This window comes from Xenopus laevis, chromosome 5L (assembly GCF_017654675.1).
Source record: "Xenopus laevis strain J_2021 chromosome 5L, Xenopus_laevis_v10.1, whole genome shotgun sequence".
In the NCBI taxonomy this organism is placed as follows: Eukaryota; Metazoa; Chordata; class Amphibia; order Anura; family Pipidae; genus Xenopus; species Xenopus laevis.
In genome coordinates this window covers 16,791,587-16,813,841 of record NC_054379.1, presented here as the reverse complement: position 1 = coordinate 16,813,841, position 22,255 = coordinate 16,791,587, and the positions used below count along the sequence as shown (strand labels likewise).

Genomic DNA, 22,255 nt, shown 5'->3' with positions numbered 1-22,255 from the left:
ATCCTAGACACTTGTCCCTAATGTGACTTGTGACCCCTTGGTATGGGCTGATAGGACCTGCCCTGCTCTGGTTTCTTGTTAGGGGATTATGGCACAAAAGCAGGGTTCTGGGGGTGCATGGGAGCTTGTGGGCAGCCGACTAGTGGGTCTGAGCTAAATCTGAGCTGTTGGCACCTTCAGAGAGGGGAGAGGCAAGTAAAGGGAATTCACATAGTAGTACAGCACCTTGAAACTAACTGTTAATATGATGTAGAGAGTGATAAAATGAGACAATTTGCAATTGGTTATAATTTTTAATTACTTGTGGTTTTTGAGTTATTTAGCTTTTAATTCAGCAGCTCTCCAGTTTGCAATTTCAGCAATCGGGTTGCTACGGTCCAAATTACCCTAGCGACCATTCATTGATTTGAACGAGAGACTGGAATATGAATAGGAGAGGCCTGAATAGAAAGATGAGTAATGAAAAGTAGCAATAACAGATTTGTAGCCTTATAGAGCATTTGTTTTTTTAGATGAGGGTCAGCGACCCCACTTGAATGATGGAAAGGGTCATAAGGATATGGCAAATAATTAAAAAACTATAAAAAAAAGAAAAAATGAAGAGCAAAGTAAAAGTTGCTTTGTATAACATAATAAAAGTTAACTTAAAGGTGAACTACCCCTTTAATGCTTCAGTTAAAGCTATGAAAATACAGTGGCCCTTTAAGTTGGCCTCACGAGTCATTTGCTAACTCACCAACATGTACATTCTGCTGGCTCCTGTGGGCATGTTATGACACAACAAAGTGTTTAAACATCTGTGTCAGTCCAACCAAATAAATCCGTACAGTTTTCCCCTCTACATGGGTCCAAACCGGTTCTGATCCAGCAGTTTAAGAACAGTTGGTGCTTTTGCAGCTGATGGTCTGTATAGTGTATTGTAAGCTCAAACTGCTGGGTCTGGCCAACCAGTAACAGCCTTGTGCAAGTAATATGCGCATTACCTGATTTAGTTAACTCCTTAAAGGGGAACTATCGTAAAAAAGAAAATTTAATATAAGCTTCATCATACTGAAATAAGAACAATTCTAAATACAATCAATTAAAAGTTCTGCATCGTTTCTGCAATAATCAAGTTTTCTTCACTATTCCTCTCTCAGCATCTGTTTCTCTTCATTGTGTCTTCATGCAGCAGTTGGGTGTCAGATATTCATTGACAGTTAGATCCAATATATCTTTATAGGGGGGCTCCTTTTGCCTAGAAGATGTATTAGAGCTCACTCTATTAATATCACCAGACATCATGTCTCTCTACATGCAGAATTTGTGCAAAAGGAAAAAGTTATTTTGTTATATTTTGTTTGTACTGGAATCAGTTATTTGAGTGAGCTCTAATACATCTGCTAGGAAAGGAGCCCCCCTATAAGATATATTGGATCATTCATCTGCTGCATGAAGACAGAATGAAGAGAAACAGATGCTGAGAGAGGAATAGTGAAGATAAACTTGATTATTTCAGAAATGATGCAGGAATTGAATTGATTGTATTAAGAAAGTTTCTTATTTCAGTATGCTGAAGTTTATCTAATTTTTTCATTTTTGAGAGAGTTCCCCTTTGGGTAATGCATCGACAGGTGCACAAATGACATATAGTAACCCCCTGCAACCAATCATATGTTTCTTTCATGCTACCTTCTCATTGGTTGCCGTGGGGCAAACACATGACCCTTTTTGTTCCAATGTCCCCTCTGTTCTACTCATCTATAGATATTTCTATGATTGTATCAAAGTCTTTATGTCTAAACTGTAGCTGCACAGATTTATTTACTGTTGGGTCGTTAGAGGCTCAATGTCCCACTCATGTCATGTATTTTTTTTAATAAAACTATTTCTGACATCATGTCTCCCCCCACTTTATTCATACACATTATTTACAGGATCATGTCACTTAAAAAATCACATGGCAAAAGCAACATTACATTCAACAAACTTGAAAAGTGTCTTTCTATAGGCTTGGACTTGATTCATAGGGCAGTTTAAGAAATTGGTGTACAGCCCCTTTATGGCTGAGATTCTAGCTATCTGTATAACAGAACATTCTGTCCCAGTGGCTGCACAGATCCTATCTGATCCCCATTGTAAGCAGCAGTCCTGTCCTGCTTTATGGCTGAGATTCTAGCTATCTGTATAACAGAACATTCTGTCCCACTGACTGCACAGATCCTGTCTGATCCCCATTGTAAGCAGCAGTCCTGCCCTGCTTTATGGCTGAGATTCTAGCTATCTGTATAACAGAACATTCTGTCCCACTGACTGCACAGATCCTGTCTGATCCCCATTGTAAGCAGCAGTCCTGCCCTGCTTTATGGCTGAGATTCTAGCTATCTGTATAACAGAACATTCTGTCCCAGTGGCTGCACAGATCCTATCTGATCCCCATTGTAAGCAGCAGTCCTGTCCTGCTTTATGGCAGCTGAGATTCTAGCTATCTGTATAACAGAATATTCTGTCCCAGTGGCTGCACAGATCCTGTCTGATCCCCATTGTAAGCAGCAGTCCTGCCCTGCTTTATGGCTGAGATTCTAGCTATCTGTATAACAGAGCATTCTGTCCCAGTGGCTGCACAGATACTATTGGTTCCCCATTGTTGGCAGCAGTCCTGCTCTGCTTTATGGCTGAGCTTCAAGCTATCTACAGTATATAACAGGGGACTGAGAGCACTGGGCTTAGCAAGGAAATATATACAGGTATGGAACCGTTATCCGGAAACCCATTATCCAGGAAGCTCTGAATTCTGAAAAGGCCGTCTCCCATAGTCTTCATTTTACCCACATTTTTAAAAATGATTTCCTTTTTCTCTGTAATAATAAAACAGTAGCTTGTACTTGATCCCAACTAAGATATAATCAATCCTTATTGGAAGCAAAACCAGCCTATTGGGTTTATGTAATGTTTACATGATTTTCTAGCAGATTTAGGGTATGAAGATCAAAATTAGGGAAAGACCCCTTAACCCGAAAACCCCGGGTCCCGAGAATTCTGGATAACAGGCCCCATACCTGTGTATATATATATATATTGTAAAAGAGAACTACCAGCACTGATTAGCTGAGGGTAAACAAGAAATAAACATATTACAAAATCATTTTCCTAAGCCTCAAGCATTTGCACATAATTGAAGCCATGCTCTTCTGCTCAGAACTACAATGTTCGGTGCCATGTAGAATCCATTTAATCCATTTGTGCTTGGCGCTGCCAGCTTGGGTACTGATACTGAGCAGAAACAATAACACAGTTGTTAGCATATTTGCAAATGAGGTTAGATTGCATGAAACAAGAACAGACGACCCTCTCGATCCAGTCCAATTACACATAAGCCTTGTTTTTCACTAATTGAAACAGAGAAGCAATCTCCTCGCCCAGCTGTGCCCACTATTAATAGTCGGATGTCGGGCCGAGAGTGTGGAGCAGCAGCACATCCCAATCACACTGGAGCTCTTATAGCAACAGAATTGCTCTCCAGTTAATGTTAATCCACAACATTATATATCTCTCTCTGCCAATCAGGGTAACAATCCGGGATGTGCTTGTTATGTAAATGAGACTGTTTCTCCAGCTGCTTCTGAAACTCGTATTATTTGTATTAACGAGATATTTCCATAGCTTTCATTACCCAGTCCTCCTGATTATTAGGGATGCACCGAATCCACTATTTGTGATTCGGCCAAAAACCCGAATCCTTGGTGAAAGATTCGGCCGAATACCTAACCAAATCCTAATTTGCATATGCAGATTAGGGGCAGGAAAGGAAAAAGTGAATCAAATTCTTCTTTTGTGATGAAAAGTCATGTGATTTCCCTACCTGCCCCTAATTTACTGTACATATGCAAATTCAGATTTGGTTCAGTCAGACACAAGGATCCGGCCGAATGCGAATCCTGGATTCGATACTTATTATACATTGTTTTACATGATTCTAAGTGATTTATAAGTAATTATCATTTCTCCATACCTAAATTACTGTGTCAAAACGGAATGTGAGGATCTCCAAAAATGCGAAAACAAATGTAAAAAGCAGAAAATTTATTAGGACATGATACCTAACGCGTTTCGTGCCTATGGGGCACTTACTCATAGGATTTCTCCATACCTCCCAACATTTTGGAAATAGAGGGACAAAAAGATTTGCTATGTGAAATTTTTGACCATGCCCATTTTTGTAGCCACACCCCCTAATTACCATGTTCATTTTAAAAAATGTGGCAGGTTATGAAAATTTGAACACATTTCTGTGGTTTTTATGTGTTGTTACAGTTTTTTTTCATGAAGGTGAATTGCCCTTTCAGCTGCAAGTCTCAGTTCTCGAAAGCGACCAGCTGATCTTAAATTGTTACAATTGTTTCTTTACTTATCTTTAATTGTTACAATTGTTTCTTTGCTTATCTTAAATTGTTACAAATGTATCTAAGTGTAACTGCCACATATTCTGTGCTCTCTGCCAAAAGCAATTAAGTTTCAGAAACTTTGCATCTTTTTCTGGCTGTTCAGTGCAGGAGATCAAAAAGAAAGTTGGGGCATTTCAGTAACAATCCGGGACTGCGGGCTGAGCTGTCAAAATAGGGACTGTCCCGTGAAAAAACAGGACAGTTTGGGAGGTAGTTTCACCTTATATACCTTCTATGCAGGGGTGTAACTACAGAGGAAGCAGTTGCAAGGGGGCCCAGGAATGTGGGGGGCCTAGTGAGGCCCTAATTAATGAGCAATCTTAATATATTGAGGTAGAACAGGCCTACTGGCCAATATTTTGGGGCTCAAAATTGAATTCACCGTGGACATCTAGTTACAACACTGCTTCTATCTGTGACACTGGTCCCCCTGGGGGCCTGGAGGAGTATCAAGTTCAAATGTCATTTAAGATGATATTTAATAATACAGGTATGGGATTTGTTATCAAGAAACCCTTTATACAGAAAGCTCTGAATTATCGGAAGGCAGTGTCCCATAGACTTCATTTTAATCAAATAATTCAAATTGTTATTATTTCCTTTTTGTCTGTAATAAAAAGACAGTACCTTGTACTTGATTACAGCGCTGTGAAATATGCTGGCGTTATATAAATAAATGTTAATAATAATAGCTAAGATATGGTTAGTCCTTCTTGGAGGCAAACCAATTCTATTGGGTTTAATTAATGTTTCAATGTTTTTTTAGTAGACTTAAGGTCTGGAGACCAGAATTATGGAAAGACCCATTATCTAGGGTGACATTTGAGTAGAACATTTATTTGTGCCCTGGGTACCCCTGGAACTATAGCAGGGTGACTGTTACCCCAATGTTTCTATATATCTGTAACCTTGTTATGAGCTAAGGGGCCCCAGCCTGAAGGTCAGTTAAGGTGATATTGGGATGAGTGCTCATTTGTGCCCTGGGTACCCCTGGAACTATAGCAGGGTGACTGTTACCCCAACGTTTCCCTATATCTATAACCTTGTTATGCTCTAAGGGGGTCCAGTCTGAAGGTCAGTTAAGGGGATATTGGGGTGAGTGCTTATTTGTGCTCTGGGTACCCCTGGAACTATAGAAGAGTGACTTACCCCAATATTTCTATATATCTGTAACATTGTTATGAGCTAAGGGGGCCCTGAACAAAGAACGGTCCTCCAAAAGGGGCTTAAGCCAAAGAAGTCCAACAACCACAGCAAAGTCAAGTATATTTGGTGTAGTTTATGAAGACCTACCCTATATTTTCTTATAATTAGCCAGAAAAACTACCACTGTTTTTGTTTGTTAGGCAAAAGTTTTTCTTGAAACATGCTCTGAATATCATTGCTCCAATAGTTTGCCCTCTATCTAACAAGCTGGCCCCCTTTCTGCAGCTAAGTGACTGACTAATGCACAAGTATCAAACAAAGAATCAAAGATGGCAATACACAGACCTTATTGTCTGTTACCCACCCAGATCTAATGGTCACCCAGTGAGAGAGTGGGCTTGATGCCAGGGTCTTTGGTGGGTTGTTTATCCTGGGGACAGATTTAACAGGAGTCATTGTGCCCAAATTCTTCTGGCTATGGAGACACAGAGAAAGGCTCACTGTTCTGTATGTGGCACACGTTGGCTTTCCTGCAGAGAGAATGCTCTTGGGGAGGATAAACGGAGATTTATTTGTTCCCTAAAAGCAGCTGGCAGAGGAACCAATTCGGACAGGCCGTTCCTTTTATACAAGTTGAATTAAGTAGGTCACGAAACTGTGCAGGTAACTAACATGAAACAGTCAGTCTGTGCCAAAATAACTGTCCACATAAGGCTTAAATAGATTCTGTCATTATTTTTATCATGCAGTTTTTATTTCTCAATTACACTGTTTACACTGCAAATAATTCACTCTACAATATAAAATAATTACTGAAACATCAAGTGTATATTTTAGTTGAAATATTGGTGTGTAGGTGCATCTCGGGTCATTTTGCCTGGTCATGTGATTTCAGAAATGCCAGAACTTGAGGATGGAACTGCTTTCAGGCAGGCTGTTGTTTCTCCTACTCAATGTAACTGAATGTGTCTCAGTGGGACCTGGATTTTATCTTGTGTTAGGGAGCTATCTGGTCACCTTCCCATTTTTCTGTTGCTAGGCAGCTTGGGGGAAAGGGAGAGGGGTGATATCACTTCAACTTGCAGTACAGCAGTAGTAGTGACTGAAGTTTATCCATGAGTGTGAGCAGCTGGGAAACTGACAATATGTCTAACTCTAGCCCCATGTCAGATTTCAAAATTAAATATAAAGAATGTGTTTGCTCTTTTGATAAATGGATTTCAGTGCAGAATTCTGCTGGAGCAGCTCTATTAACTAATGCATTTTGAAAAAATACCCTCGACCAGAATTCTCAGCAGCCACCAACAGGATATAATTCAGGGAAGTGGAGGTTTAGTGATGCCACAAGTAGTGAATTTAAAAGTAAAATAACAAGATAGCATACCTCCCAACTGTCCCTTTTTTGGAGGGACAGTCCCTCATTTGTACTGGAAAGTCCCTCTTTTCTCTGCACTGAACAGCCAGAAAAAGAAACAAAGTTTCTCACTTAATTGGCTTTTAGCAGAGAGCCCAGAACAGCTAACAGGTGCAAATAAGATACTTTGTAACAATTTTGAGACACAAAAACACAGTTTAGATAAGGAGAAATATTTTCAAACTTTCATAACCTGCCAAATTTTGTAAAACAAACATGGTAATTAGGGGGGGTGGCCACAGAAAGGGGTGTGGTCAAAAAATTGCTGCGCTATGTGCTGAAAAAAAAATTTTGTCCCTCTTTTTACTTCCAAAATGTTGGGAGGTATGCCATAGAGTGGGAAGCTGGAGGTTGTAGAGTGGCAAAAGTTATCTATTCTCTAGATATGATTGTAGAAAGCAAAAACTCTAATAATTATGTAGGTAAGTTGTGTAGGTGGAGAACTAACACTGACCAGATGCAAACACACTCGTGTTACACCAGCATCCCCTAGTGGTAAACTTGTGTAAAGTCACACCAGCCTTTCAACAACTAAGGGTAAGGTCACACCTGGGGATTCGGGGAGATTTAGTTGCCCAGCGACTAATCGCCTCTTCTTTGGGGGTGACTAATCTCCCCTAACGGTTTCCCCCTTCGTTTTCCGAAGTCGCCTGAAGTTTCCTCGTGAGTCAACTTCGGAAAAGGACGCGCCACGAGTGCCATGCCGCAGGCGCTTTTTCTTTATAGCAGGCGGAAGTCAGGGGGAAGCCGTTCGGGGAGATTAGTCGCCCCAAAGAAGAGGCGATTGGTCGCCAGGTGACTAAATCTCCCTGAATCTCCAGGTGTGACTTTACCCTAAAACTCTTTGAGGCTACTATTTAAAGGGCTCTTATATAGGAGCAGATTCACTAAAGGGCGAAGTGGCTAACGCTAGCGACTTTTCACCAGCGTTGCCACCCGCAGGAACATCGGCAATTCACTAACAGGCGCAGTCGGAAATACGCTATTGAACGGGGCCATCGCTAGTGTTCATTCGCACTTTATCGCCAGGTGACTTTTCGATCTGGCGAATGATTGTTACTCCGCAAATTCACGAAAGTGCGGATTTTACTGAACGTTACCTCTTTCGCCAAAGTTGACTTCGCCACCTCAGACCAGGCGAAGTGCTAAAAAGAAGCTACATCTTCCTCAATCTTACCTATCCGGTGAGCCGAAAATGCATTAAAGTTCAAAAAACGCTGGCGACTTTTGCTGTATTTAAGCGGATTGGCTGCAAAAGTCCTGACTTACTGTCTTGGGTAACCGGTTTTCTCCAGACATTTTATAACATATGGAACGTTAATTTTACAGTGGGCTCATGTGTAGGACATTATATTAACTCTCTTGTCTTTATTAAGGTTCCCTGGACATTAGTAATAAAAACCGGTAACTTCAAGCATTTGCACCAACACGGATTAAATTTTGCATTTTAGTTAATAAGCTTATTTGTAGCGTATTTGCGCCTGGCGCCTGTTAGTGAATCGGCCCCATAGAGTGGATTACAGGTCCCTGTAGGGCTTTAAAGGGGTTGTTCACCTTTAAATTAACTTTTAGTATGATGTAGACCGTAAATATTCTGAGACAATTAACTATTAATTATGGTTTTTCAGTTACTTAGCTTCTTATTCAGCAGCGCAACCACTTTTCATTTCAAAAATCTGATCACTAGGGACCAAATTACCCTAGCAACCATACATTGATTTGAATAGGAGAATGTGGAATATGAATAGGCGTGAACAGAAAAATGAAAGAGTAGCAATAACAATACATTTGTAGCCTTACAGAGCGTTTGTTTGTGTTTTTAGATGGGGTCAGTGATCTCCATTTGAAAGCTGGAAAGAGTCAGACGAAAAGGACAAATAATTCAAAAACTATAAAGAAGAAATAATTAAGGGCAATTGAAAAGTTGCTTACAATTAGCCATTCTATAACATCCTAAATGTTAACTTAAAGGTGGACCATCCCTTTAAGGGCCACTTTGCACTTAGTCACAGGTGCTGATATTTTATTAAAGGGCAAGGTTACTAGATCCATGGACACTGCCAACATATGGTTCTAAGGAAGGTCCTGGTAAACTTAAAGGAGAAATCAACCACTTTTATTAAATACCCCTACCCCCCTACCCTAAATAGACCCTCCTCTCCCCCAGCGTACCTGGTACCCCGGCCAAATGCCCCTAACTTTTTACTTACCCCTCCATGCAGATTCTGACCTCGGGAGTTCACGGGCGCCATCTTTCTTCCTTCGGTATTCTTCGTGTAGTGATCTGAGTTTCGTCGCATTCTCCTTTAAACTGGACCCCTGCAGTTACCATTAGCAACCAAACAGCAATCAGTTTTGATTGATTTACTATTGCTATCAGCCCCACACTCTCTTAAAGACAATACATTTAAAGGCTTTTACACACGGGCGGTTTTTCCTGCGCTCCCCTGCGTTTCGCTTTCTTCCGTTCACCTGCAGGGGAGCGCAGGAGTAATCGCACTCAATTATTGTGAAGGGGTCTGTACTCACACAGACGCATGTATGCGCCGAACGCAGGTGAAATGCAACATGCTGCGTCCAAAATGGGAGAAGTGGGAGGTAAGCGCTCCCTCTATATGTGCGTCATTTTAGAAAGTAAGGTCTTCTGCCACATGGGGAGGTCCATTTCTCAAAGGTCGAATCTCAAATCTTGAATATTTGATGGAATGGTTCCGACCCAAAAATTTTAATTGTATCCGATTACTACGAATCGAGTTTTTCTCCTGAAAAAAAAAAAAACTCGAATGTCAGGAAGGCTTTTATCTCCAAGTGCCCATTGACTTGTACATGAACTCGGCAGGTTTCAGGCGGCGAATATTCGAATTAGGACTGTTTCCATGGTCGAGGAAATCTCACATTCGAATTTACATTAAAATTGGGGAATTCAAATTCGAATTCAAATTGGAATTTGCTACTCAACCCTTAATAAATCTACCCCTTGTTCTGCTTCCTTCGTACGAGTAACAACTTGCTCTCCCTTTTCCCAGCTCCTAGTGGTTCCTTGTTGCTCCTGATGTACATCATCATCATCATTTATTTATATAGCGCTGTCAAGATACGCAGTACTTTACATATGGTTTTGCTACAAGAATTTCCATATCACCCACTTTTACGCCCACCTGGCCTATCCAAATGCCCAGCAATTAGTGGGACAAAGGTACCTGAGAGGTAAGTGGGCACATTCTGTGGGTTTATGTGAGCAGGAGGGATTTGGACTGGCAGGGAAAGGGTTAACTACACAGGACATCTCACTGGAACCCATGTCTTTGCTGGTTCCCTTCTAACACTTTCCCCTTGCTTCTGTCACTACATATTAAGCACCTACTGTATCTAGTGCTGCCAATCCCTATTCCAGTAGGGAAATAAGAGCAGAGCAGGCAGTAACCCTTCCAACACTTTCCTCTTGTCTCTGTCCCAATATATTAGGTACATATCTAGTGTTACCAATCCCTATTTCTGTAGGGAAATGAGAGCAGAGCAGACAGTAACCCTTCCAACACTTTCCTCTTGTCTCTGTCTCTCTATATTAGATACCTATTTAGGGCTCTTACACACGGCCGTTCCGACCTGCGCTCCCCTGCGTTCCGTTTTTTGGCGTTCAGCCGCAGGGGAGCGCAGGAATAGACGCAAGTCATTATTTGAAATGGGCCTGTACTCACTAAGGCGCGTGTAGGCGCCGAACGCAGGAAAAATGCAGCATGTTGCGTCTGAACCTGCGTTCGGCGCCTACACGCGCCTGAGTGAGTACAGCCCCATTTCAAATAATGACTTGCGTCTATTCCTGCGCTCCCCTGCGGCTGAACGCCAAAAAACGGAACGCAGGGGAGCGCAGGTCGGAACGGCCGTGTGTAAGAGCCCTTAGAGCTACCAATCCCACAGGCAGTTACCCTTCCAACACTCCCCCCCTTGTGATTATTTTGAAGCTCACTAGATGTTATCACAATGGAATAGTTTATTACTATGGGGTTGTTCACCTTTAAATTAATTTTTAGTATGATGTAGAGAGTGACATTCTGAGAGCTTTTTATTCAGCAGCTCTCCAGTTTGCAATTTCAGCAACCTGGTTGCTAGGATGCTATTTACCCTAGCGACCATGCAAATATGAATTGTAGAGGGCCTGAATAGAAAGACGAGCAATAACAATACATTTGTAGCCTTACAGAGCATTTGTTTTTTTAGATGGTGGGGGGTCAGTGACCCCCACTTGAAAGCTGGAAAGAGTCAGAAGAATACGGCAAATAATTTAGACATTATGAAAAAGAAAATATGAAGACCAATTGAAAAGTTGCTTAGAATTAGCCATATAACAGACTAAAAGTTTACTTAAAGGTGAAGATAGTTAATAAGTAATGTGCAAACTCTAACAAGAATATTCCATGACCAGGGGTTGGGGTGCAGAAGGAGGAGGCTTTAGCTGTGAGCTGGTTCAGGTGAGTTGCTGTTGTTTTTATATAAAGGTTACATATCCCCCCCCCTCCCCTAGAGGAGTAATAACAGTGACAGTGATGAATGTGTCTCTATGGCTAAAGGCAAAGTAACACAGATAAAGAGACATTTATTTCCAGAGCTGGAGTTTGCAGATAAGGATGATTCTTTTCGCTTGGGTGCTGTAGATTTGATTTACAGAGTATTGTAATAAAGAGCCGCTATATACCAGGATTTCTAACAGCAATAAATGAATGAGTGTCACTTAATAATACAGCACATTCATCTCCTGCACTGCTGTGCTGACAGCAAAGGATCACCCGCTATTTACAGCCCTATATCACCCGAAACAGTTGAAATCAGAGAAAAGACTGCAGATGTGATCACTGCTTGCCTGCTTAGTGCACTGAGCAATATTATTGTAGGTGGGTTATGGAGTCGGCTTCTTGTGGGTACTAAAAAGGGTTAATGTTTCAGTAATGCTTAGTATGACGTAGAGAGTGATATTCTGAGACAATTTGCAGTTGATTTTGATTTTTTATTATTTGTGGTTTTTATTCAGCAGCTCTCCAGTTTTCAGCAATCTGGTTGCCAGGCTCCATATATATACCTAACAACCATGCATTGATTTGGATATTTGGAATATGAATAGGAGAGGCGTGGATAGAAAGATGAGTAATAAAAAGTAGCAATAACAATACATTTGTAGCCTTACAGAGCATTTGTTTTAAGATGGGTTCTGCGACCCCCATTTGAAGCTGGAAACAGACAAAGGAAGTAAAATCATTGAATAAAAACTATAAAAAAAAAAAAAATAACGAAGACCAACTAAAAGGTTGCTTACAACTGGCCATTCTATAACATACTAAAAGTTAAAGTAAAGGTGAATAAACAGCCTAAAATCTTCTGTACCAGCCCAAGGCTCCCACATCCCTTTACCAGGGAAGATCTGTACCCCTGAAAATGCCCCCAGTAGCTCCCCATCTTCTTTTCTGCTAATTCACTGCACATGCTCTGTGCTGCTGTCACTTCTGTGGCAGATGAACCTTTCTGCTTGTTGATTTCCCACGTCCCCCAAGTTTAACTTCTCCCCCGCAGCCCAGAGCTCACTGAGCATGTGCAGTGTCACTGACACACAAAAGATCCCTTACAAGATCCAAGATAAGGAGCAACTTTGAAGTCTCACTAATTGGTGCAAAAACACATATGGGCAGATTTATCAAGGGTCAAAGTGAAAAATTTTGATTCAAAATTATTTATGGCCAAAACTGTCAAATTCAACTAGGGAAATATTAAAATTCGATTCAAGTTTTTTTTAATCATACACTGGCCCTTTAAGACCTCAAATTAGACTAAAAAGACTAAAAGACTAAAACCTGCCAAATTGCTGTTTTTGTCAATGGAAGATGTCCTGGGATCAATTTAGGTTGTTTGCAGCCTTCCTGGCATTCGAGTTTTTTTCGGAGAAAAAACTCAAATCGAGTTTTAAAACTTGAATCGAATTTGATTCTAAATCGTTTCGAGTTTCCTGATCGATCCCATTTACCCGAGTTTTGAAAATCCGATTTTTTAAATAAATTTCGATTGGTCGAATTTATAGTTCATGGGAGTTTATGGGAGTTTTAAAAAAAAAAAACTGCCCCATGTGTCTGCACTCAGGCCAACGCTAGTGCCTGTGAGTAAAGACCAGGAATAAGTGTGGCACTAGCATTAGGGGTCCTTACACATGGGTGTTCTTCATGCAGTTGGTCTCCTTCCCTAAAGGGACAGACCCAATTAACTTATCTGAAAGCATTAACAATGCTCGTGGGTAGTATCCCCTTTAATGCCAATATATTTACCTCTCTAACATCCCAGCAATCCCATAATAATAAAACTGGCTCCCCCTTCCCTTAGCGATTGGCTGATCCTCTCATACACAATCAATGTAACGCCGTGACATATCATTTATTTCAGCTCGGTGTTCCAATATTTGGTGACCATAGAAAAATACATTGTATAAATATAAATCATTTATATACTAGCGTAAAAAAAACGTCATAAACACTAAATATAAATATTCTATAAAGGGTCCAAAATTAGCATTTCCTTTGCTGTTTGTGATTTACACAGTAGAAAATTAAATTCTGTTACAATTCAAATCAGACAAAAAAACCCACTGTAGCTGCAGATTAATGCAGAATGAATTCACATTTCACACTATCTGGTAGCACTCACATTTACATCAGCACAACACAAATGTATATATACTATACGGCTTACAGCCGACAGGGATTTATGTGGAATATTCTTTCTTGGGGAAAGTTGGCAATACCAATAAATAAGAAATATTTGAGAAAACAATGTGCCAGTCACATTCCTTACACACACTCTCTCTATACAGGTATAGGATCTGTTATCCGGAAACCCGTTATCCAGAGAGTTTCAAATTATGGAAAGACTGTCTCCCATAGACTCCAGACACAAAGGGTAATTTCTCCTCTGATGATTTTATGTGAACCATTTAAACCATCCCTTTAATCAGATCTACTGCCCCATGCCCTTAAGCGATACAGACACAGTCATAGGATTTTAAAGAGCATGTCACTATTACAGGTATGGGATCTGTTATCCAGAAAGCTCAGAATAATGGAAAGGCCGCATTCCATAAACTCCATTTTATCCAAATAGTCCACATTTTTAAAAATGATTTCCTTTTATTGGAGGCAAAACAAGCCTATTGGGTTTATTCAATGTTTCCATGATTTTTTTAGTAGACAAAGTATGAAGATCAAAATTATGGAAAGATCTATTATCCAGAAAACCCCAGGTCCCAAGCATTCTGGATAACAGGTCCCATACCTAATCATGCAGCACTGTGCCTTTTCTGTCTATAAAGTTGCCCCCGGCCCAGCAGCACATGCCCCCTGTGAAGTACTGTATACATTTGTAATTCAGCATATGAAAAGATCATTCAGCCCCCAGTCTAACATGACCAAAGGAAGCTGCTCTCTAACAATGGGGTAAGTTCTACAGGGCTGGGAGCAGCAGAGGGGAACTTGTGATATTTAAAAACAGTGCAGCATTACATGATCAATAATACCAACACATTCCTTATAGCTAAATGAACATATCAGTATCACTTTAAAGGGTATCTATTGGCCTGTCCCTAGAAAAATAGTCCTAGTGATGACACCCCCAAAATCCCTGATCTCACAGACACTTACCCCTATAATTGTGCACAGGACACTGCTTATTACACCAAACTCTATAGGAGCAGATGTTATACAGATATCATCACTTTCATTAGTTGTGAAGGACCCTCTACATTGGATTTTTAAAAAGCAGGCCTTTAATGATTCCCAGAAGAAACCCCTTGATCTACGAGGGGTATCTGAGTAGACTTGCATTCATCTCTGCCTGCCTCACCATTTGGTCGAAGGTCCTGCTTCTGGTCTGCTCTCTGATTCTTTCCCTCATCTGAAATGAAGCCATTGCCGTTTTCTTGCCCTGTTCGACCGTGGCCTCCTTTTCTTTGAGCAACTTATGACATTTTGAGTCCTTTTTCCTGATCAGATATTTCATCTGCTTTCTGTAGTTTTTGTCCTCTTCATCGACTTTCTCTTTCAGCAGCTGGTGGACTTTTTCCTTCATGGTGTTCACCTCTCGGGTCCTCTCTGCCTTAATCTGAATGCTCCTCCCCAGGGAATCCTTAGCATGCTGGATTTTCTGATCCGTGAGCTTGGCCAGCATGGCTTTGTGCTTTATCTGCTCTTTTTGCTGTTGCTCGGCCCTAAGTTTGGCCATAAACATCTGTTCTTCTTCTTTGGCCGCTTTTTCCTTCAGTTCCTTATTCTTTTCCACAAGCAACTGCCCATAAAGCTCTTGAGACTTGAGCTCTTTCTGCTTGATTGACATCCTCATAAATTCCTCCTCAGCTTTGGCTTGGATGTCCACCTTCTCTTTCAGCCTGTTGTGCCTTAGTCTTTCATACTGGTTCTTCACCTGCAGATTTTTCTTGTTCTGCAATTCTTTCATCAGCCGGAACTTGAAGGCCTGTGACATGCGCTCTTCAAAGAGAGTATTGTTAAATTCTTCATTAGTTGCATGTGTCAACTCATCTATGTGGATCTTATCCATATTGCTTGTGGATCTTTCCAGGCCAACATTGAGCCCAGTATTTAGGTCTGCAGTCTTTTCTTTCAAGTATTCGGTGGTAATGTCCCCTCTCCAGTCATCATTGGAGCTCCTTGATCTTCTCTTACAAATTCTCCCGTGCTGCTGGTTTATCCAGTCTGGTTTACTCACTGCTTCTTTCAGTCTCTGCTCTTCGGATAATAAATCTTGCCAGGCTTTCTGGGCCTTCAGCTTCCTCTGCTGGGCCAGATTTTCATCCCGGTGCCTGACTAACATCAGAGCTGCAATCTTCTTATCTCTCTGAGACACACAAACCCTGGCTTCTCTCTCCACATCCCTAGCCAGCTGTCTGACCTGGATCTCAGGGTCCGTTAGATCCCCCAGGCTTAGGCTTCTCCTCAGGTCAGAAGGTCGAGGGGGTGTGGGGCCGACCAAGGAAAGCTTAGGGGCCCACCGATTGGAGGAGAAGGGTGCTGTTGGTTCATTTCTTTCTTTCTCAAGGGCAGCAGCTTTTCTAGTGTTTGTCTGAGTGGAATACATCATGGTACAGTCTGTATCCCCCTTATATGAGGAGGGGACTGCTGTGTAGTCTCTGAGCTTCACTTGGGCCCCATCATTTTCTGTTTCTTTGGCCCCTTTACCTGCAGATGGGGCTTGGGGCCCTCCTGCTCTGGGTTCCTCCTGCACTATTTTTGCCCTTAGCTGCTTGCACAGCCTTAGCCGCCTCCTCCGCTCCTCCTCGTATTCCTCCCACAGCTCGTTCAGCTGCCCCTGAAAGGCATTCGAGTGCTGCCCCGCCACTTCCTCCAGTGACCTGGGAAGGAGATCGACAGGCCTGATCCCCAGACGTGCGCAGGCTTCCAGGGAGCGCGGGCTGGTGAGGACATAGCGGCTGTCCTGGCCCTCCTGGAAGTTGTACAGATTCAAGTGCAAGTTCGGGGAACGGCGCCCACCACGCTCCATCACTCAAGCTTATCGGTGCCGAAACAGTGACAGGCCGCCGCTTCCATGGTGACCAGGAAGCCACTCCGTTGCTAAGGGAGACGGAGCGTTGCCGCTAGACCTAGAGCGCCACCTGGTGGTGCGGAGGCTTGTTAACTAGTCCGCATGCGCACAGGCTAGGCATTACTCGACGTTGTATTCCTCCTGAGCATGCGCACAAAACTGATGTGGCGAGCTTGAGGTTTTATGTTCCTTGTTGGTGTCAGGAATTATAAACTCTTCTAAAACTTGTCAAGACCAGGATAAATAATCAGTTCCCTATACAGTTATAAGGAAGGTAGCACACATAGGCGGGCTGGCGTCCTTAAAAAAAAAGCTGTCAATCCTATTTATGAACAATTTCTTTATGTTCAGTCACATCTACCCACATTTCAAAATAAAGAATCCCCTTAACTAAGCCCCTCTATTGAGCCATTTTTATCTGTTGTTTTTCCCTCACTGCCCCACAGCTCCCTCTGTCACCCACTTGAGCAACTGTCGCCTCTTCAATGTTCATACCTCCCAACTATCCCTTTTTCGGAGGGACAGTCCCTCTTTTGACAGCTCAACCTGCAGTCCCTCATTTGTACTGGAAAGTCCCTATTTTCTCTGCACTGAACAGCCACAAAAAGAAACAATTGGCTTTTAGCAGAGAGCAAAGAACAGGTAACAGGTGCAAATAAGATACTTTGTAACAATTTTGAGACACAAAAAAAAAGTTTAGATAAGGAGAAATATTTTCAAACTTTCATAACCTGCCAAATTTTGGAAAATGAACATGGTAATTAGGGGGTGTGGCCACAGAATGGGGCATGGTCAAAAAATGTCGCTGTTCTACGTGCGGAAAAAAATTTTGTCCCTCTTTTTACTTCCAAAATGTTGGGAGGTATGAATGTTTATGTTTTTCCTCCAGTTCAGTCACCACTGCCATTTTCTCTCCATTTATCCCTATACATAAAATACACATAGACCAATCTCTTATAGTCAATACTGCAGCAATCAGAGGGTGCTAGCTAATGTCAAGTACCAATCAAAAATCCACATGTAGTTAGAAGGCTCATAAAGGCAACATTAAGACCCCTCCTGATTTTAGTTATCCTTCTTCTTTTGCCACTGCGTTATACTTCCCCATTTATGCTCCGGCTTCCAATTTAGCCTTTTCTGACTTCTGCCCAGTCACCTACGTTTCCCACTCTCTTGGTACATGCTCCACAAGGCCACTTTTTTGTCCTAATTAAAGATTTTATACTTTTAATACACTTTTGCATTTTGAATTTTTGGGAAAAACCCACCATACATCTTTATTTTTTAATGTGATATACACCCTTGGACTGGGGTGTTTGTGGGATTCCCTTGGACTATATACAAGTAGGGTCAGGGCCAGAACTAAGGGTAGGCAGAGTAGGCACGTGCCTAGTGCTCAAAGTTGTGGGGGCCGCCAGGCACATACATGCTCCGTCGCCTACCCCATGTCTCTGTCTTTTTGAGTCCTGCGCATGCAAGCCCGGCAGCTCCAACTCGCGCATGAGCGAAATCGAAAAGACGTGCATGTGTGCGCTAGCGTCAATTTGCACATGCCCGTGCTCAGCCGGCAGCGTGACCAGTCAGGTTGCCTAAGACTCCTGGCTGGGCTGGCCCAGCTCTGAGTAGGGTTGCCACCTTTTCTTTTTCAAGCTTAATTTTTACCAGCCAGGCCAGTAAAATACCGGGCAGGTGGCAACCCTATATACAAGGTGTGGTGCCTTAGCTTTATTTACTATTGGTAAATTCACAATTGGCTAAATTTGCACTGCTTATCAGGTTTTTTCATGCTCCCCAAGTACAACATACAGATAGAGCAGAGGGTTGGCCACATCGCTAAGAGAACGGAAATTGTGTTCTTTGCACTAGAAGAAAGAGAGAAGCTCTTAAAGTTTCCAGCAGGCACGAACTGGCAATCTGTGGGTTCCGGCAAATGCCAGAGGGGCTACTATAAGAGGCCGCATAGACAGTTACTATTTAGTGGGCCTGTAGGGTGCTGTTTGGCCTCTGCATTTCGAATGCCAGGGCTTATTTTGACTTCAAGTCCAGACCTTAGAGTTGACATCTGTCTGGTTTTCACCCAGCCAACCCGATTTTTGGAAGGGTTGTAATGGTTAAAACTGTCTGAGCAGAGGAAAAGGTGGCAACCCTACCAGACCTGCTTTTTGCCACTTCTGTTATCCTGCGGGGTGCTGCCACCTCAGGCAAGTTTCTCAAAGAGCACCCCTGCCTACCTTGCCACACAGATTGCCAGGGTCCTTTTAATAAATAGGCAAAAGGGGCAATTGTCCAGGGCCTACCAGGCTAAGGGAGCCTCTATACTTTTGCATGATGCCTTCTCTATTAGCGACAGACCCCTCCTTTTAATCAGCTAGAAGAACTTTACAAAAGTGTCATTTGTTATACTCACATTTTCTATTGAAACAAAGTTCTTAAGGACTCGTTCTAATTAAAATTTGGTAAAATTAGTGGAGCCTTCATTTTTTCTTGTGGTGTCCCATATTGAGATGGGTTGTGAGGTCTTGTTTGTTTGAATGAATATTTAATAAGGGGATCTCGGCATTATTATATTCAAGCTGACCTAAGAAGTACTGCCACAGATTTCTAGGGGGGTCCTGAGGGCCCACCAATAATATCTTTGCTCTTGGCCTGGTACATAAAAGGGGCCCTGGTTTTGTAAGCTTGTTAGGCAGGACCTTCCTTAGCTCTTGTATCGATTATTGATTGTTTTTATACAGGTATGGGACCTATCCAGACCAGTTGTTTTTTGTATAATGGAACGTTCCATAATTTGGATCTCTATACCTCAAGTAAAAAATCAGTTAAACATTAAACAAACCCGACAGGATTGTTTTGCCACCAATAACTATTAATTATTTTTTAGTTGGGATTAATTCCAAGGCACTGTTTCATTGTTACAGCAAAAAAGGTAAAAGTTTCTGGATAATGGGTGTTCAGATAACAGATCCAATGTAGGTAAATCTGTATGTTCAATATATACACCCAGAACTGCAGAATATGTTTGTGCTTAATAAGTATGTGTTATTAATAATAAAATAATAATATGTGCTGGAAATAGCCAGCAAGCTGCCTGTAAATACCGAACTCTGGGTTATTTCGATGTTTGATGATGCTGCTGGCAAAACGTGATCGTAAAAGCCTTTTCTTTTATGCTAAAGACTCTCAACACTTTGCTTTATTCCTGTAATCACACACTGTAATTTGCCGACTTATACACTTACTGTCCTTTGCAAAATGATCATTTCTGTTTCTTCTTCAATTCACCAATTAGGGGGAGTTATTTGTCATTTCTGTAACTAAATGCCGATTTAGTTGTCAAAGGCAGTGACAGCTGTCTCCCCGCACCGAGTGACAAAAGGAGCCAAACGCATGACTGCGGCAAATATGTAGGGGAAAATGTGCCGCTTACTTTTCATATGCTGTGTATCATGTGCCAGATAAATTCCTAGAAATATCCAATGCTCATTCAAAATGATTAATCCATAACACAGATTCCCTTCAGCAAACTCTAAAGCAAGTAAAGTAAGACACAGTTACTTACTTTGTGCACCATGATGTCTCTCTAAACAGTTGTATTAATAGTAAAGAGTGGGAGCTGTCACATTGTTTCCCTTTGCAATAGAGACATTACTTTTTTTGTATATTTATATTTTATATCTGGGCAGCCATATTGTTTCCTGGAGACAACATATACATATAGCTACTTGAATGCACAGAATATTCCTTCTCTGTATTGTTTTTATAGATATGGTTTATTCAGAGTAGACAGAGGCTGCAGACAACATACTATCTGCAGGCAATAAAAAACCTTTATTTTTAAAGCAATATATGGAGAACATATATAAAGATCTCCAATATCCATCGCCGTTGTGTAGCTGCACGTTGTATTTAAACAACTGCCGGAGGGCAGCAGGAGGGGCAACCATCCACTGGTTAACTGCACTGGTTAACTGCACTGGTTAACTGCACTGATGCTCTTATCCCACTGTCTCAACATTTCTTCTTTTTCCTCAGAGCACAATCACTCAACATTGACACAACTGCAGTGCTGACCCAGAAATGCTCATCTACTGCCCATATACTCATATACAGTACTACAATCTGACACTGATATGCTTCTGCTGTCTAGAATACTTGCCAATCTCTAATATAATACAGAGAAACATTTTCCTATGTTATTGCTACACGATCTGTGTGAGGGAGAATCTAATACAGAGCATAGAAACTATGTATAGTAGAAAACATGGTGTCCATAGTAGCAGTGAAATAATAGCCTCTGGGAAGGGACTGTGACTGTGGGATTGAAGGTATAGTAGGGAGTGATGATGCCTATAGTAACAGTGGATAATAGTCTCTGGGAAAGAACTGTGACTGTGGGATAGCAGGTATAGTAGGGAGAGATGGTGTCTATAGTAACAGTGGGGATAATACTCTCTGGGTATGCACTGTGACTGTGGGATAGCAGGTATAGTAGGGAGAGATGGTGCCTATAGTAAAAGTAAGATAATAGTCTCTGGGAAGGAACTGTTGCTGTGGTTTAGCAGGTATAGTAGGGAGAGATGGTGCCTATAGTAACAGTGGGATAATAGTCTCTGGGAAGGGAGTGTGACTGTGGGATAGCAGGTATAGTAGGGAAAGATGGTGCCTATAGTAACAGTGGGATAATAGTCTCTGGGAAGGGAGTGTGACTGTGGGATAGCAGGTATAGTAGGGAAAGATGGTGCCTATAGTAACAGTGGGATAATAGTCTCTGGGAAGGGAGTGTGACTGTGGGATAGCAGGTATAGTAGGGAAAGATGGTGCCTATAGTAACAGTGGATAATAGTCTCTGGGAAGAGAGTGTGACCGTGAGATAGCAGGTATAGTAGGGAGAGATGGTGCCTATAGTAACAGTGGATAATAGTCTCTGGGAAGGGAGTATGACTATGGGATAGCAGGTATTGTAGGGAGAGATGGTGTCTATAGTAACAGTGGGGATAATAGTCTCTGGGAAGGGAGTGTGACTGTGGGATAGCAGGTATAGTAGGGAGAGATGGTGTCTATAGTAACAGTGGATAATAGTCTCTGGGAAGGGAGTGTGACTGTGGGATAGCAGGTATAGTAGGGAGAGATGGTGTCTATAGTAACAGTGGGATAATAGTCTCTGGGAAGGGAGTGTGACTGTGGGATAGCAGGTATAGTAGGGAGAGATGGTGTCTATAGTAACAGTGGATAATAGTCTCTGGGAAGGGAGTGTGACTGTGGGATAGCAGGTATAGTAGGGAGAGATGGTGTCTATAGTAACAGTGGATAATAGTCTTTGGGAAGGGAGTGTGACGGGATAGCAGGTACAGTAGGGAGAGACGGTGCCTATAGTAACAGTGGGGATAATAGTCCCTGGGAAGGAACTGTGATGGTGGAATAGCAGGTATAGTAGGGAGAGATGGTGCATAGATTTATTCTTATGGATGATGTGATCCTTTCGTTATATAGTAGTATACGGATCACCTTCAGATTAAGGCACCGCCAGACCTTCGAACTTTCACAAATCCTAGATATGACTATGGAGAACCAATTGCTTGTTCAGTGATTCATTTATTCAAAGTTGCACGACATGTTTCGGGCCTAGTGGCCCTTCCTCAGGTGCTTGGAAAGGGAGTGTGACTGTGGGATAACAGGGTAGGGAGAG

At 41.9% G+C, this 22,255-nt stretch overlaps 1 protein-coding gene across 1 annotated transcript; it reads right to left on the bottom strand.

Annotated features, from left to right (window-relative positions):
- Positions 1-14,808: 14,808 nt before the first annotated feature.
- LOC108716475 (coiled-coil domain-containing protein 177) lies at positions 14,809-16,527 on the bottom strand. Its single transcript, XM_018262638.2, has one exon. It carries the CDS (start codon positions 16,525-16,527, stop codon positions 14,809-14,811), a length of 1,719 nt encoding a protein of 572 aa, XP_018118127.1.
- Positions 16,528-22,255: the final 5,728 nt, after the last annotated feature.

Bases quoted from the DNA above. Each gene is read 5' to 3' on its own strand.
- LOC108716475 (XM_018262638.2), bottom strand. From the start codon at position 16,527: ATGGAGCGTGGTGGGCGCCGTTCCCCGAACTTGCACTTGAATCTGTAC.